At 45.0% G+C, this 15,741-nt stretch overlaps 1 protein-coding gene across 1 annotated transcript; it reads left to right on the top strand.

Annotated features, from left to right (window-relative positions):
* Positions 1 to 683: 683 nt before the first annotated feature.
* Positions 684 to 13,372, top strand: FADS1 (fatty acid desaturase 1). Its single transcript, XM_075281391.1, has 12 exons — positions 684 to 1,115; positions 5,495 to 5,605; positions 5,689 to 5,886; positions 6,481 to 6,582; positions 6,883 to 7,011; positions 8,277 to 8,337; positions 8,422 to 8,498; positions 9,313 to 9,410; positions 9,597 to 9,693; positions 10,061 to 10,140; positions 10,228 to 10,353; positions 13,068 to 13,372. The coding sequence occupies exons 1-12, from the start codon at positions 927 to 929 to the stop codon at positions 13,117 to 13,119; spliced, it is 1,320 nt and encodes a 439-aa protein (XP_075137492.1). The 5' UTR covers positions 684 to 926; the 3' UTR covers positions 13,120 to 13,372.
* The last annotated feature ends 2,369 nt before the right edge of the window (positions 13,373 to 15,741 follow it).

Here is a 15,741-nt window from a genome sequence, read left to right as displayed (position 1 = left end):
CTGTCACTATGGGGATACCTAACACTGCTTATGGGGGCACTCTGTCACTATGGGGATACTCTGTCACTGTTTATGGGGTTACTCTGACTGACACTGCTTATGGGGGCACTCTGACAGGCCCTATGTATTTATACAGTCACCACAAGGCCGTATTTTATAGGAAGGATTTATAAGCAAAGACATTTTCCTTTAATAATTTTCCATTCAGCTAATAGCAACTCTTGAGCATTATCAGTCCATGTATAGCTCAGACACTGCGCCCCCTGTGGCTGACCCCAGCAGTTTATTGGTCACGGTGACCGGAGATCCCATAAATCTCTGTGTGAGAGATAAGGCAGGAGCCGGGGCTGGAGCGCAGACATGACAGCACGTTATGCAATGTGTCCTATCCGGTCTGACTGGACACACTGCCACCTGCCGGCCGCCACCACCGGCCTCATCATTGCTTGTTTTAATAAAGTTGGTTTTATACATAGTTGACATAACGGATTTTCACGAACAAGCGGGGAATTGCTTACTGTTGATTGGTGGACTAGACATTTGGTCACCCGTCTACAGCCAATCATAGAGAGTGGGCGGGAATTAGGACAAGAGGGAGTTTGATAGGCTAAGATGGGAACGAATAGAACCCCGAGGTGGGTGTGTCCTGTCGCCGCAGTCCAAGAACTGCTAGTGCTGAAGCGCAGAGCGTTATAGCCGGGGACTGGGACGGGAGAGCAGCCAGGGCAGGTGGTGGCGCTCATACACGAGTATATACGGTATAGAGAGGTATAGCCGAGCCGTATATATAGTGGGAGGGGAGCAGGAGACAATAGGGATGCAGTGACACATATGGGGTCTGTCATGTGACCGGTACTGTATAGGGGAGTAGACTATGCACCTGTAGTCTGACCATTATATAGTGTCACATTGTAGGAGAGATAGTCATGGCTGAGAAAGCGAATGATTGTGGAGGAGAACTTCCATACTACACATGGGAAGACGTCCAGAAGCGCAGCACACGCGAGGAGCGATGGCTGGTCATCAATCGCAAGGTCTACGACATCACCAGGTTCTGTTATAAGCACCCCGGCGGAGCAAGAGTCATCAGCCACTACGCCGGCCAGGACGCCACGGTGAGTGTGGCCAGAAATCATGTCCTATACATAGATAGTCCTATGCAGGTGGCTGCCTTCACTATCTATGGACTGGACATGACCATGGTGGGTGCCATTGGGGTTCACGTGTACTATGGCGGATGCAGAAGTGGTAGTCGCTACCAGGCCCGCACCCAAAGGGACACCCAAAGGTCCGTCCACGAAATAAAATATTCCCCTATTCTAAATGGCACAAGGAAGGTGGCCCAGGAGCCTCAAGTTCTGCTTCTATATATGTACGATAACACAGTAGCTTTTCCATAGTCTCCAGGTCATGTATACGGCCCAGCCCCCGCTGCTCACTAGACTGTTAACTTAGACATCGTAGAAGTTTAATTTCCCTGGACTAAGGCCTCATTCACATTACACAGTGAGGGGTGGATTGGCTTCTGCAGGGCTAAATTATTGGGCTGAGTTGCCTAAAGGCCTCCGCCTAATACTTGCCCATCAGATGAGGTGCTCAGGAATATGTATTACTAAGGATTAGCAGCTCTGAGTTCCCTTCAGTCTACACTGTTATCTAGAAGACGTCTGTCGCTATACTGTGTTCTTTTAATTGTCTTAAGGACCCCATACACATGACTGTACACCGAAACTACTGATTTCAGCAGGACTAATGTGTATGGGGCCCTCCAAACTCTCTGCAGGTATCGGGGCAGGTCAGGATTAGGCCGTTCACCTTCCTTGGTTCTTGGAGAGACAGCTCTAGAGGTGTCTGGCAGTGGCTTCTCCCCTGTGCCCATTCCTCTGTAGCCTCCATCAGGTTATTTTTGGATTCTGTGGACATTGTCCAGCTTAAAGGAGTTCTCCAACTAACAACACTTATTCCCTATCCACAGGTATGGACATCCAACCGCTGGGTCACTAACACGGGGGTCTCTGCGTCTCTTGTTTGAATGGAGTGGTAGTCCGCGTGCACGATGACCGCTTCTGTGTCACACTAGTAGAAGTGAATGGAATGGTGGTAACACATGCGCACTACTACTCTTGTCATAGGGACTCCTGGTCTTGTGATCTCCAGGGTCCCAGTAGTCAGACTCCCAGCAATCCCATACCCTGGAGAGGGAGTATGTGTTTATTACTGGGGACGTATTTTGCCTGGAGGTCTATAGTAACATTAATCCAGCTCTGGGCCTCCGAATATTTCACTACTGCGGTGTACAGATATTACATAAATGGATGGATTATTACTGAGTACAGATGATTGTAAATGAGGGATTCCTTCTGTGACACCTCGAAATTGGTTCTCAAGTGTAAAAGCTAATAGAGTGATTATCTATCTATCTATCTATCTATCTATCTATCTATCTATCTATCTATCTATTCATTAAACTATATCTGTCCATCTATGATTATCATCTATCTATGTCTATCTCATATCTATCTAGGAATCAATCATCTATCTATCTATCTATCTCCTATCTATCTCATATCTATCTAGGAATCTATCTATCTATCTATCTCATATCTATGTATCAATCAATCATCTATGTATCCGACCATATCTTTCTTTCTATCTAGTCTTGTGACTGACAGCACATCAGTAAGTTCTCTCGGATCAGAATATCAGTGTATGTAATATTTGTGATCATGAACAGATTTCTGGAATCTCTTGTCTTTTATGTTTTGTCCCCTTTAAAAACTCCTGATGCAGAACAATATAATGACATGAGGTCAGGAAGCGGAGCCCGACTGTAAGCAATGTGTTTATACCATACACAAGATAATGGATCTGCCATTAGTCACCAGAGAGACATTTGCAGTGTGGTCGTTTTAATGTTCTTGTCTCCTAATATAATGATAATATTCTATCTATCTATCTATCTATCTATCTATCTATCCATCCATCCATCCATCCATCCCTCTACAGTATATGTGCTGATGCATTTGTAGGGATAACAGATCTATAGATGGATAGACAGATAACTAGAGAGAAGGATATAGTTATATAATGACCATTCTCCATTTTGAGGCCCAGCTGTGCAGTTATTTCCTGTGTGGTCTGTGCCGTGTCACACATAATAGTAGGTGACTATGTAATGTTGTGTATTTTTAGAAACGTAACGTCATTCATTCTGTATTTCAGATGTCAATTTGCCCAATCTTTTTAACTATAAAGTTGCATTTTATTTATTTATTTTTGTTACTTGTTACATTTTGTTTGGTTTGGTTTTCATGTATGGAAATAATACATAGCACATACTTCTACATCTATCTATCTATCTATCTATCTATCTATCTATCTATCTATCTATCTATCTATCTAAGAAGTGGAAAGAATGGCAGCACTCCAGCATTTAGAAAAAGTGTGGGTTTATTCCAAGCAGCAATCAATCCATCTATCTATCTATCTATCTATCTATCTATCTATCTATCTATCTATCTATCTTTAACATTTATCTACATATATATCTATATCTGACATCTGTCTATCTCCTATCTATCTTCCATGGCCTACACATCACTGTACACATATAACAGCAATACATTTAGAATAAAACCAGTATTAGAACATTTGGGGCGGTGACTTTCTTTGCATTTCCTCTCGCCCTGTGTATGAGCTCTTGGCCGCAGGCCATATTAACCCCTCTGATACTGTATATATTGTGCATACACTAAGCCTGGATCTTCCGTTCTGCATTCTGTCAGGTGTTCGCTTCTTTCAGCGCCGGCTGTAATATCCATTCACAGGATTGGTGCAGGCCTGTGGTTCCACTATCTGCTCAGCCCACTCCCTCCCGCCACTAGCATCCCTTCTATATCCCCTAGAGGTGGGGCCTGCGTTGGTGACTGAGTACACGGCATCCAGCACACATTAACCTCTGGTGTGCAGGAGAAGAATGGGGCTACAAAAGAGGCCGTGTGAAAGGCAACACCATACGCATTGCAAAAATATTCTGTGTTCGGTGGTTTACAGATGTAGAAAGTATAAGCTATAATTCAGCATCCATCGTAATCCAGGATCAGTACCCTGTATTTCTCTAATTTCAAGTGAAATCCTACAGATTGCTACTAGTAGAGAATACACGTTATACAATTGCCATATGGTTGGAGGCAATATATGGAACACCACTGTGTTAACAGAGACATAGCTATAGTGCAGGGGTAGGGAACGCACGGCTCTCCAGCTGTTGCAAAACTACAACTCCCAGCATGTATACTGGCTCTGCTGTTCTTGGAACTCCCATGGAAGTGAATGGAGCATGGTGGGAATTGTAGTTTTACAGCAGCTGGAGAGCCGAAGGTTCCCTACCCCTGTTATAGAGGCTGCAGAGGTAGCAGTCGAACCCAGGTCCTGCTGCAAGTGACTTTTTTGGGAGGGGGGGGGGGGCATTTCAGGTTTAAGCGGGTGTATAGATATAGGGGGTCTAGCATTAGCAGTTGCTACCAGGTTCTAGCCCTGAGGGGGCCAAAGGACCCTCTGCTATATAAAATATACCACCAGGTAGGTAGGGGCCCCATTACAGACCTTGCACTGGGTCTCAGGAGCTTCCAGTTACATCTCTGGGAGAAGGAAATACATTTTTGCACAACTAGACAGAACTATTATTTGGGACTGCGGGAAAATTGGGCTCAGTGACTTTCATTTTTTGGTAATTTGCTTCTACTTTAAAGATGGGCATCTCATAAAGAGAATCTGGCCATCAATCAGCAGTAACACCAGGGGATGACAATACATTACTATACATCTGTACGCTGTTATAAATGTAAAGAAGTAATCACATATTCAGATATTACTCGTGAGGCCATTGATTCATATAGTCACCAAACCCAATATAGACATGGCTGGTATCAGATTGAGCCAGTCTGCACAGCAAATGTACACAAATGTAATAATTTGCAATATTTTCTTTTTTTTTCAACCTACTGGATCCTTTTTCCCTCCAGCCCTAGGACTGCCTGGGCTGGGAGTGCAGGGGCTCAGTTTTTGGGTCCCATTGATATCGCTGGTATCCAGTATGTGACCAATGTGGTCAGTGAGTGGCGATGACTCGAGCCCCTGTACTTCCAGCCTCAGCTGTCCAAGGACCAGAGGGAGTGGGGGATGTGCTGCCAGAACTGAAAACCGGGTAGGAGGGTATTATTTCTATTTTATTTTACCCCATCCTTGGCCCCCTTCTCCCATAGAGATCAGTGCTTGACCTGCCACTCAGCTCATATGGGGGACTCTGGACCCCCATTTATGAGATTGGTTTGACCCCCGCCAAGCACTTATCACCTATCCTGTAGAACCCCTTTAAGAATATATTCCGCTGCACTTAAGCAACAAGTCCAGTAGTTAAACAGAGCGGGGGTGGGTATATGTGGTGTCTGTTTGCCTGTATATTATATAAACTTTTGGGCTGTCTCCTCCACAGGATCCGTTCACGGCATTCCACATTGATAAGGCGCTGGTACACAAGCATATGAAGTGTCTCTTGATAGGAGAGCTGGCGCCCGGACAGCCTTGTGTGGAGCCCAGCAAGAATGTAAGTTTTATGTAATAAAGAGCCTGCGCCCTGTCATTTTCCAGTCTTAGCCCATAATTGCTGGTGTTTTCTCTCACCCTTAGGCCGCTCTAGTGGAAGATTTCCGGGCCCTGCGTTCTACTGTGGAGCAGATGGGTCTCCTCAAACCCAATAAATTATTTTTCTTTGTTGTTCTCCTGCACATCCTACTAATAGATGTCCTGGCCTGGCTGAATCTTTATTATTTTGGGCCGTCCCTTATTCCATTTCTCATCACATCTTTACTTCTTGGCACTGTCCAGGTAAGTGAGCTGAGAGGAGCTTAGACCGGTGTGTACAGGCCTTAGAACGCTTAGGCCTGATTCACATCTGCGTTTGGTAATCTGTTCGGGGAGTCTGCATGGGGACCCCCATGAATGGACTACTGAACGTATTGGCAAGCGGTGTGCGGTTAAAGCACACGGATCCCCATAGACTATAATGGAGTCCGTGTGGTCTCCACACGGAACATGCAGACAGAAAGGTACTTCACGATCTACTTTCCTGTCTGCATGATTCGTGCAGAGACCGCACGGACCCCATTATAGTCTATGGGGTCCGTGTGCTTTCACTGCACACCACTTGCCAATGCATTCGGTCCCCATGTGGACTCCCCAAACGGATTACCGAACGCAGATGTGAACCGGGCCTCAGGGTATCCTTGTCTGTAAATAGTCAGCTTGGATTCTTGCCACAATACTGAATTATTAGGACATCTATCTGGTTAAGGCCCCACGTAGCAGGTGATTTATTTTACCTTCCTAGGTAGGTGAGTTACATTGGCTAGGTGTGTGGATTTTTAGGCGTCTCACCCCTTTGGGTCTTTCAGAGCCTCTCTTTATCTTCCTCTGTCTTAGGCACAAGCCGGATGGTTACAGCATGACTTTGGTCATTTATCAGTTTTTAGTAAATCGAAATGGAATCACTTGGTGCATAAATTTGTCATTGGTCAGCTAAAGGTAAGAAATAACTAAATCCAGTCTGTCCTATTGTGAATATGTGACTTCTCTATGACAACTGTGAATGCTGATAGTCTGTTTCTGTATATTATTCTATGTTGATCATTATATCTATCTATCTATCTATCTATCTATCTATCTATCTATCTATCTATCTATCTATCTATCTATATATATCCTGATGAGAGTCATCATCTCTATATCTCGTCCTCTGAGATTTTTTCTATGGCTTCCTGCACTGTACTGTCTGCTTTCCTCTGGGGATTCCTTTATTTGCGTCTCCTCTGTTTGCATACTCAGGGCGCTCCTGCCAGCTGGTGGAATCACTTACACTTCCAGCATCATGCCAAACCCAACTGCTTCCGCAAGGACCCCGACATTAACATGCACCCTCTTTTCTTTGCACTGGGCAAGAAGCTGTCAGTAGAGGTGAGAGCACGTTTTTGTTTTTTTTTAGTAATTTACCCACATATGTGCACAAAATTAAAGGGGTGAGCTGTCCAAGACTAATTTACATGTTTCTTAAAGAGGACCTTTCATCAGATCGGGCACAGGCAGTTCTATATACTGCTGGAAAGCTGACAGTTCGCTGAATTCAGTGCACTGTCGGCTTTCCCGATCTGTGCCCGGTGTAAAGCGCTATCGGTCCCAGTACCGTAGGGCTTTACAGTCAGAAGGGCGTTTCTGACCGTTAGCCAGAGACGTCCTTCTGCCTCGCGGCGCCAATCGCGCTGTGCTGTGGAGCGGGGAGGAACGCCCCCTCCCTCTCCTGATAATGCTCGTCTATGGACGAGCTGTGTGAGCAGAGGGAGGGGGCGTTCCTCCCCGCTCCACAGCACAGCGCGATTGGCGCCGCGAGGCAGAAGGACGTCCCTGGCTAACTGTCAGAAACGCCCTTCTGACTGTAAAGCCCTACGGTACTGGGACCGATAGCGCTTTACACCGGGCACAGATCGGGAAAGCCGATAGTGCACTGAATTCAGCGCACTGTCAGCTTTCCAGCAGTAGATAGAACTGCCTGTGCCCGATCTGATGAAAGGTCCTCTTTAAAGGGGTTTTCCAACGTCACATCACTGGACTATAAAGTGTAAAACTAGGTTCACACTAGCAATCGGGTTCCATACCCCATGCAGACCAGAAAGACTGAAATTCCGTCTGCTTAAGGCTGAGGCCCCATGGGACGTCCTGCAGCAAAAAAGTGCCGCAGGAAAAACTGCAGCGGCAACTCATCACAGTTCTTCCCGCAGCGCTTTAGACAGAAAGTTCGCAGAGTTTTCCTCTGCGGACTTAATGTTTCATTTATGCCTATGGGGAAACCACCGGCGCTGCCGTAGATATATAATTGACATGCTGTGATTTCCAAAACTGCGCGGCTGTTACATGGGGGTATATCTTAGAATGATCCTAAAATTGTACTGAATAGAATAGGGATCTGGACTCCTCCCCACTGTAGTTATACAATGAGGAGGAGTTGCAATGAATTAGTGGACAGATGTGTTCCTGACATCCAAGTATTCTCTGACATCTATCTCTGCAGAAGCCTCAGACATATGTTACTCTATAGGGATACTAAAGTATATCATGCGCTCCCCTATATAAGAACGTGCTGCAGATTATATCATCCTATACAGTAAAATGTGAATATGCCCTAGTATTTCATTATCTGTAACAATCTCATCTGTCGTTTCCTACAGCTTGGGGTTAAAAAGAAGAAATACATGCCGTATAACCACCAGCACAAGTACTTCTTCCTGAGTGAGTATCTGACCCTGTAGATGTGAAGACGTGGAGATTTCTTGTCCTGACCTTGCTTGGATCCATTGTTTTGTTTTTCCTCAGTTGGTCCTCCAGCTCTTCTCCCGCTCTATTTCCAGTGGTATATCTTCTACTTTGCTGTACAACGCAGGCAGTGGTGGGTGAGTAAGTTGTCATCGTGGCTAGTGGATGACTCATAAAGAAATATATCTAAAAATAAAATGAAAAAAAAAAAATAATAATAATAATTGTATCATCAGTCTTATTAAAGTGGATCTGTCAGCTTAGCATGAGGCCCCATGTAAATGTCTGAGTCTGGTGTATTTATCAGGATCTAACACCCAAATCAGTAATCCCCTCCACCAAACAACTTAGTAAAGGGGTATTCCCATAACTCTTGTTCTGCAGGCTCTGTGCTCTCTTCACTTCCTGGATTTCTCGGCACATTGGTGGGCGGGGTTTCACTTGCTCTGCTATCTGCTATGCAGTCAGTAATGAGGGATTGGTTGTAAATGCATTACCACAGTATGAAGCTGATGTGGAAACTGATGTAGCAGAGCTGGATTTGAGTCAGCTTGCATTACATACAGAGGTAGCAGACTCCCTATCTCAGCCCTTATCAGCCAAATTCAATTAAACTGGCTGATAAGTGGAAAAGCTGAATTTAGACAGCACAGTAATCCCGGAGCTCTCACCTCCCCTATTTGAGGAGCTCCGTTGCTTGTCAGCCCCTCCCTCCCCCCCTGAGAGCAGGCAGCTACATCACTTGACAAATGAGCAGATAAGCCCAGTGGCCATAGAAACACAGTGTCAACAATGAAGTGAATAAATTAAGATAGTGGCCAAACAAAGCAGTTTTGATAAAGCAATGCATTTAGGAAAAGTCTTATAGCCACATAAACTAGCAGTATAGAGAGGATCCTTGTGATGGGACAACCCCTTTAAGGAAAATATCTGTTTGACTTTTCTTCCCAGGATCTGGCCTGGATGATTTCCTTCTACATAAGATTTGGCATGACCTACATACCCCTGATAGGGATCGGCGGCACCATCAGTCTGTTTATGCTGGTGAGGTAAGTGTGCGCCTGTATTATCAGCGGTTTTTGGAAAAGTTTGCCTTTAGGTTCCTGTTTCATGTATGGTTGAGGTTTTGTTGAGTTCTAGGCTTGTGTGGCTGAATCCAGCGCAGCACCAGAATAAAATACTAGTTTTATAAGTACCGCTTGTGTGACCCTTCTTGTAATCTCACTGTCTTTCAGATTCCTGGAGAGTAACTGGTTTGTTTGGGTGACGCAAATGAACCATATTCCAATGCACATAGACTATGACGATAACAAGGAATGGCTGTCTACGCAGGTACATCCTTCTTCTATACTTTACTACCATTTATATGTCTATACACAGGAGAACTCTACACTCAGGGCTGACTTTCTTCTTTACAATGGTCACTGATCACAATATATCATGTCAGCCCCCCATCCCCAATACATGGATGTTCTGGAATAGCAGATTTTCCTGTTAGTTTACATATATTTGCCCATAGCAATTGATCAGCAGAAGGTCCTCATGTAGAGATGGAGTTGTCGAAAAATCTACAGCATGGAACAGAAGTGGCTCAAAGGGACCCTTAGATGACGCATTGCCTCCGCGGTATTAGGAATACTTGCTATACTGTCCTGTATCCTACTAGAGGATTGTACATTCACATTTCTCCTTCTTCCAGCTGCAAGCTACTTGTAACGTGGACCAGTCTTTCTTCAATGATTGGTTTAGCGGACATCTCAATTTTCAGATCGAGCATCAGTGAGTAAACCGTATGTGAATGACGCTGATAGGACAACCATCCACTGTATAGTCTTAGTTTTCACCATTTTCATTTTCTATCTCCAGTCTATTCCCCACAATGCCGAGGCACAACTACTCCAAAGTTGCTCCTCTTGTCCTTTCTCTCTGCAAGAAGTATGGCATTGAGTACCAGTCCAAACCACTGTTCACTGCCTTCGCCGACATAGTCCAGTAAGTGTCTTTATTCAGGGTTCCACTACTGCGCTGTATATTCCTAATATATTCCTTATATATCAATCATCCATAACATTAAAACAGAGGTTAAATTGCCAGGGGTTAAAATTGTGATGCCCCCAAAGTGACAGGTTTTATGAGGTGGTCCAAAGTAAAACCAGTGAACCTGCAACTGGGCCATTGGTGCCTAAGGGTTACCGGTGCATGTGATGGATGAGGACTAGCCTGTCTGATAGGGGTGGATGATTATAATCAAAATCATGTTGAAATTTCACTCGGTCGCATTACTGGCAATTGTTTGGGTCATGTCCCTTTTAAATGACACCCCTTGTGCAGTATCATTAAGTGTTGGGCGAACCTCATGAGATTCAACTGTTGGTTTCGTTCAGACCAAAACTATTATACTGTGGGGTCTCTTCCTACCTCAGAGTATAATAAGCGGAGGCCCAGGGGAGATGATCAAACCTAAAAACCAGTGTTACTCACTTCTCCTGCACTCTGTCGCTACGCCCTGTCCAGGGATCGCTGATTGGGCCACAGCGCCACGTGGTGCTGACCCATAGACGCAAATGTCGCAATGGCACGTGAGGTCAGCCATTCTATAACGTCAGCCAAAGGCGCCTAAGACAGCGGGGAGTTGTACTGGGGCAGTTTTGGTTCGGGCGTCTTCAGTCCCAATGAAACTGCAATGTTGTGATGACTGGTGTGAATAAAATCACGTCTGTCGTCCTGGTGGATTTGGGTTATTTCTCGATGAAGCGCCCAATCCTACTATCTGATGTGATCCTCAAATGGGAATGTAAAGTAGAACAGGTATCAATACGCTCAGTATGTCACATCATGCTGCATATAGGGGCTCCGAGTACTCCTACTGACCCCATCCAAAAAAATCACTCAAGAATAGTCAAGGTGTATGACAAAGGCCAGTGTCACACAAGCCTATTTCTGCACTACTACTATGGCCACATCCTGACTGCACAGCGAGCCCCCGAACTGACAGAATCATAAATCCTTATAATTTTGTTAGTTTGGCTCGTCCAGTAAAGGACCTGTGGCTGCAATATGGGAGCCGAAATACGCCTTCATTATACCTGTGTCATTCTCAGGATCTCAAAGTAAGCGAGCCTATGCCGGATGTGCTGGAAAAACAGGTCCTGTCCACCTCACAACGTAATGGGAATCTGTCACCAGGATTTGCATCACTAAACCCACAGCATGGTCAGGCAGAGGATAAAATATCATTTTTGGCATTCCCTCTGTCATGTTAGAAACCGCCCGTCTACCTAGAAGATCTCCTCAGGAGTCTGTCTGTATATTAGCAGAGAAGATTCACTCCGGCCTATTTTCTGAGGAGAAGAGTCGGACTGAGAGGATAACGTCATATGCTAAAATGTTGGACTCTGTATTACCTAGAACCATGGTCCTATTGTTGAGACGTTGGGCTTTTATCATCTAGAACAGGGAATAGAGATGAGCGAACACTATTCGAAACAGCTGTTCGAATAGCACGCTCCCATAGAAGTGAATGGAAGCAGCCGGCATGCAGACTTTGCCGGCGGCCGGCCGCTTAACCCCCCCCCGCATGCTGGCTACGTCCATTCATTTCTATGGGAGCGTGTTCGCTCATCTCTAGTAGGGAACCTTCAGCCAGGTGTTATGAAACTACAACTCCCAACATGCTCCATTCACTTCCATAGGAGTTCCAAGAGCAGTAGAGCAAGTATGGTTGCCTCCCCCTGACCTAGAACCATGGTCCTGGTGCTGATATGTTGGGTTCTATACTACCTAGAACCATAGTCCTAATGCTGATATGTTGGGCTCTATACTACCTAGAACCATAGTCCTAATGCTGATATGTTGGGCTCTATACTACCTAGAACCATAGTCCTAATGCTGATATGTTGGGCTCTATACTACCTAGAACCATAGTCCTAATGCTGATATGTTGGGTTCTATACTACCTAGAACCATAGTCCTAATGCTGATATGTTGGGTTCTATACTACCTAGAACCATAGTCCTAGTGCTGATATGTTGGGCTCTGTACTACCTAGAACCATAGTCCTGATATGTTGGGATCTATCACTTAGGACCATGGTCCTGGTGTCGTTTTAAAGCTGGGAATGCTGGTTCTGTCTTATAGAGCCCAACCTATCCGCATCTGAATTGACAGCCCCTTTCAGTCTTCCCCTCAGAGAACCGTCCGGAGTGTCTCTTCTTAGATAATTTACATACAGAATTCTGAGGTCAATGGGCGATTTTTAACATAACCTAAAAAACCATCTTTCATACCATATCTGACAGTAATGTTGGTTCATCGGGGAAAATCCTGGTGACAGATCACCTTTAAAGGTTTTACTGGAGCCGTATACCCCAGGACTTCTTCAGAGCTCTGGCGGAGGCCACGTCTTAGCAGGGCTGAGCTGTTTTATGTAAGGTGAGACCACAGAACTGATGCAAATCTTTAAGGGAGCCTTAAAGGGAGTTTGTCAGCAGAATCCATTCTGGTTGTCAGACTCCCTTTAAGCAGGCGGTTTAATGCATAGTTGTCAATACACCCAGAGAAGGGGCATGGCCAACCACATAAGAATGGTAATTTGTGGGGGGGGGCTGAGGGTATTCCTAGGTGCGGGCTAAAAACTGTCAATTCTGGTTTAATGTCATGGCTGATCTGCATATACAGAATCCTCAGTGTCTTTCTGATTTCTGCAGCTCTCTAAAAGAGTCTGGAGAACTCTGGCTCGATGCGTATCTACACAAGTAAGAAGAGCGCCCTCTGTCTACTGCGGCAGGAATTACATGGAAGATGGAGAGTACAATTGAGATTGGATACTGCTGCGATTGTCTTCTCCCCACATTCCTCCAGTGTCTGGTCTGCATTGTGACTGACTGGCTCCATGTGGGGCCTTCAGGACTGAAGCGGACAATACAATGACCTTTGAATGCGTTTTACACTAGACATTAACAATTTTGTATCCTGCGTTTGTTTCACTTTGGCTATAAAAGTAACAATGAAAGCCGCGTGTTATTGTGATTGTAGTGGGGCCGAGCGCCTTCTTACCGCAAACTCCTACAGATTAGCGGGGCCCAGCTCTATGGGGCAGGTTTACTAATCCCATCCAATTTATGGAGATTTAGATTAGCATTGCAGTGGCCTAGTAGAAGTTGGCTCACTTGGTTCTCCGATTTGGGCACACGATGTCCTTTGCCTTTACATTCAGGTAAGTAAAACTAAGGAAGAGTCTGTGGTTCATGAAAGGTAATTGATCTATGATCGGCCTGATGTGTCATAAGTGGCCATTGAATACTAGAACCCCAGTGTACTGACCAGGACAGATTGGTCTGATGAGGATTCTATAGGCCTCGGGTATTAAAGGGCACCTCCTGATATAAGGGTCCTTCTACACCCGTAAGTGCCAATTGACGATCTACAAATTGATTGATACTTGCTATTAAATTTTAATGTTCATTAAATGGGGTCGGGGAGAATGAGCGATTGTTATTATGTACCCCCCCCCCTTCTAAGATCCCATTAAACAAGCCACTTTTCAGCCCAATAAATGACCCGATTGTATGACCAGCGCGCGCTCGTGTATCAGGTGATCGCTGCCAAGCTTACACAAGGCAATGATCGGGATCAAACACTGGTATTACCCCTCGTTTACATCTGCGTTTGGTAATCCGTTTGGGGAGTCCACTTGGGGACCCCCCCTGAACGGATTAGCGAATGCATTGGCAAGCGGTGTGCAGTGAAAGCACATGGACCCCATAGACTATAATGGGGTCCGTGTGCTGCCCACACAAATCATGGGGACATGAAAGTAGATCACAAAGTACATTTCTGTCCGCATGGGAGAGCACATGGACCCCATTATAGTCTATGAGGTCCATGTGCTTTCACTGCACACTGCTTTCCAATGCGTCTGGTATTCTGTTCGGGGGTCCCCATGCAGACTTCCCGAAAGGATTACCAAACGCAGATGTGAACGAGGGGTCACCCGTATAGCTGACCATTGCACAGAAGGGCCTAAAGTACCGCAAACATAAATTCATTTATGGACCATAGCTTTTTTATAACCTTAACAAAATTGTGCTGTGAAGCTAAGACCCCATGTAGCGGCCACAGCCAAAAAGCGCCATGGAAAAACCTCGGCGGGAACACATTCTGCAGCGCTTTTTATGATAAATCCAAAGAGTTTCCCTCTGCGGACAAAAAAAACATTGAGATCTATGGAAGATTTTCTCTAACTAATCATCCTTATGTCAGTCCACCTATAGTGATGGAGACTTCATCGTAGCAGGACGGGATTGGCCAGACAGTTGTAGTAAAATGAAAATGTAGGACCTTGGGAGTCCGAGTGCCAACATGGAGACAGTCAGGCCCATACACACGGCCCTAGTTGTTTGTCTGGACCGGGTCCTATTCCCGTCCCTACAAGTATACCGGGGTCATACAAGTCTTGCAGATCTGTAATTGCAGGGGATGCAATGCAGACATGTTTTCCTTGCAGAATAAGGATCTGTATTTGTGAACAGTAAATACCACTGTGGCCGTGTGAATGTAGCCTGAGAAAACGTTGATTTTTCTTAACCCGCGGACTCATTTTACTGTAGTGTTGTAATACTGACACCTGGTGGCTTAGTTTTGTATTGCACCCTGACCTATTCACTAAATGCCATGGCCTGTTACCTATGCCTGACGAAGAGGCCTAAGCAGCCTCGAATGCTTGCAATCTGTCATCATTTTAGTTAGCCATTAAAAGGTTTCCGCTACTGAAGACTCTCAATTTTTTATATTTCTTCACAGCTTAGGGCAGATTTATACATACAAAGCTGCAGGATTTATTCGGCGTTCTCTGTGCCCCTCTTTTACTTTTGCCTTTTTCACACCATTCGCAAAACCAGGTCAGTAGTGAATTGTTCATAGGTTAACTTCAGTATAAACTTTATTCCCAATCTATACCCCGGTCCTGCAGAGCCTTGTTTATTACCCTGGTGGAGGGCAGCGGGGGAGACCACCACTCTCATTCCTCTGCCTTCCGCTCAGTCACATGGCCGACTCAGATTTTTCTACAAATAAATTTAGATGATAATTTTCACTTATACAGTGAATGTCGTCCCCGTTGATCATGATACAATACAGTGATACAGTCTTTATGTTACAATTTCAGTGAACTCCCCCAAACGCCTTCTGCTGTGATAATAATCCACCAATCCTCTGCGGCTTTACTAAGTTCTCTTAGCACTTGGTGCACATTTTGCAGTTTTATGCCATTATAAAGCCTCGTGCTGGAACTTTGTTTCTATTGTGCGAATTGATCCAAACTAGAATAATCCTTTCTCCAGATTTTATGGCGTCAGACATGACAACTTTGTACACGGTATT

The sequence above is a fragment of the Leptodactylus fuscus genome, chromosome 7 (assembly GCF_031893055.1).
Source record: "Leptodactylus fuscus isolate aLepFus1 chromosome 7, aLepFus1.hap2, whole genome shotgun sequence".
NCBI classification, from domain to species: Eukaryota; Metazoa; Chordata; class Amphibia; order Anura; family Leptodactylidae; genus Leptodactylus; species Leptodactylus fuscus.
Note: the sequence above shows the minus strand (reverse complement) of the source record. Positions and strands in the feature narration are given on the sequence as shown.

What these genes read in the sequence shown, in the direction of transcription:
- FADS1 (XM_075281391.1), top strand. Translation starts at nt 927, where the DNA reads ATGGCTGAGAAAGCGAATGATTGTGGAGGAGAACTTCCATACTACACA. An exon ending in ACGCCGGCCAGGACGCCACG is followed by an intron (nt 1,116 to 5,494) that starts GTGAGTGTGGCC and finishes TCTCCTCCACAG; the next exon opens with GATCCGTTCACGGCATTCCA. An exon ending in AGTCTGTTTATGCTGGTGAG is followed by an intron (nt 9,411 to 9,596) that starts GTAAGTGTGCGC and finishes ACTGTCTTTCAG; the next exon opens with ATTCCTGGAGAGTAACTGGT.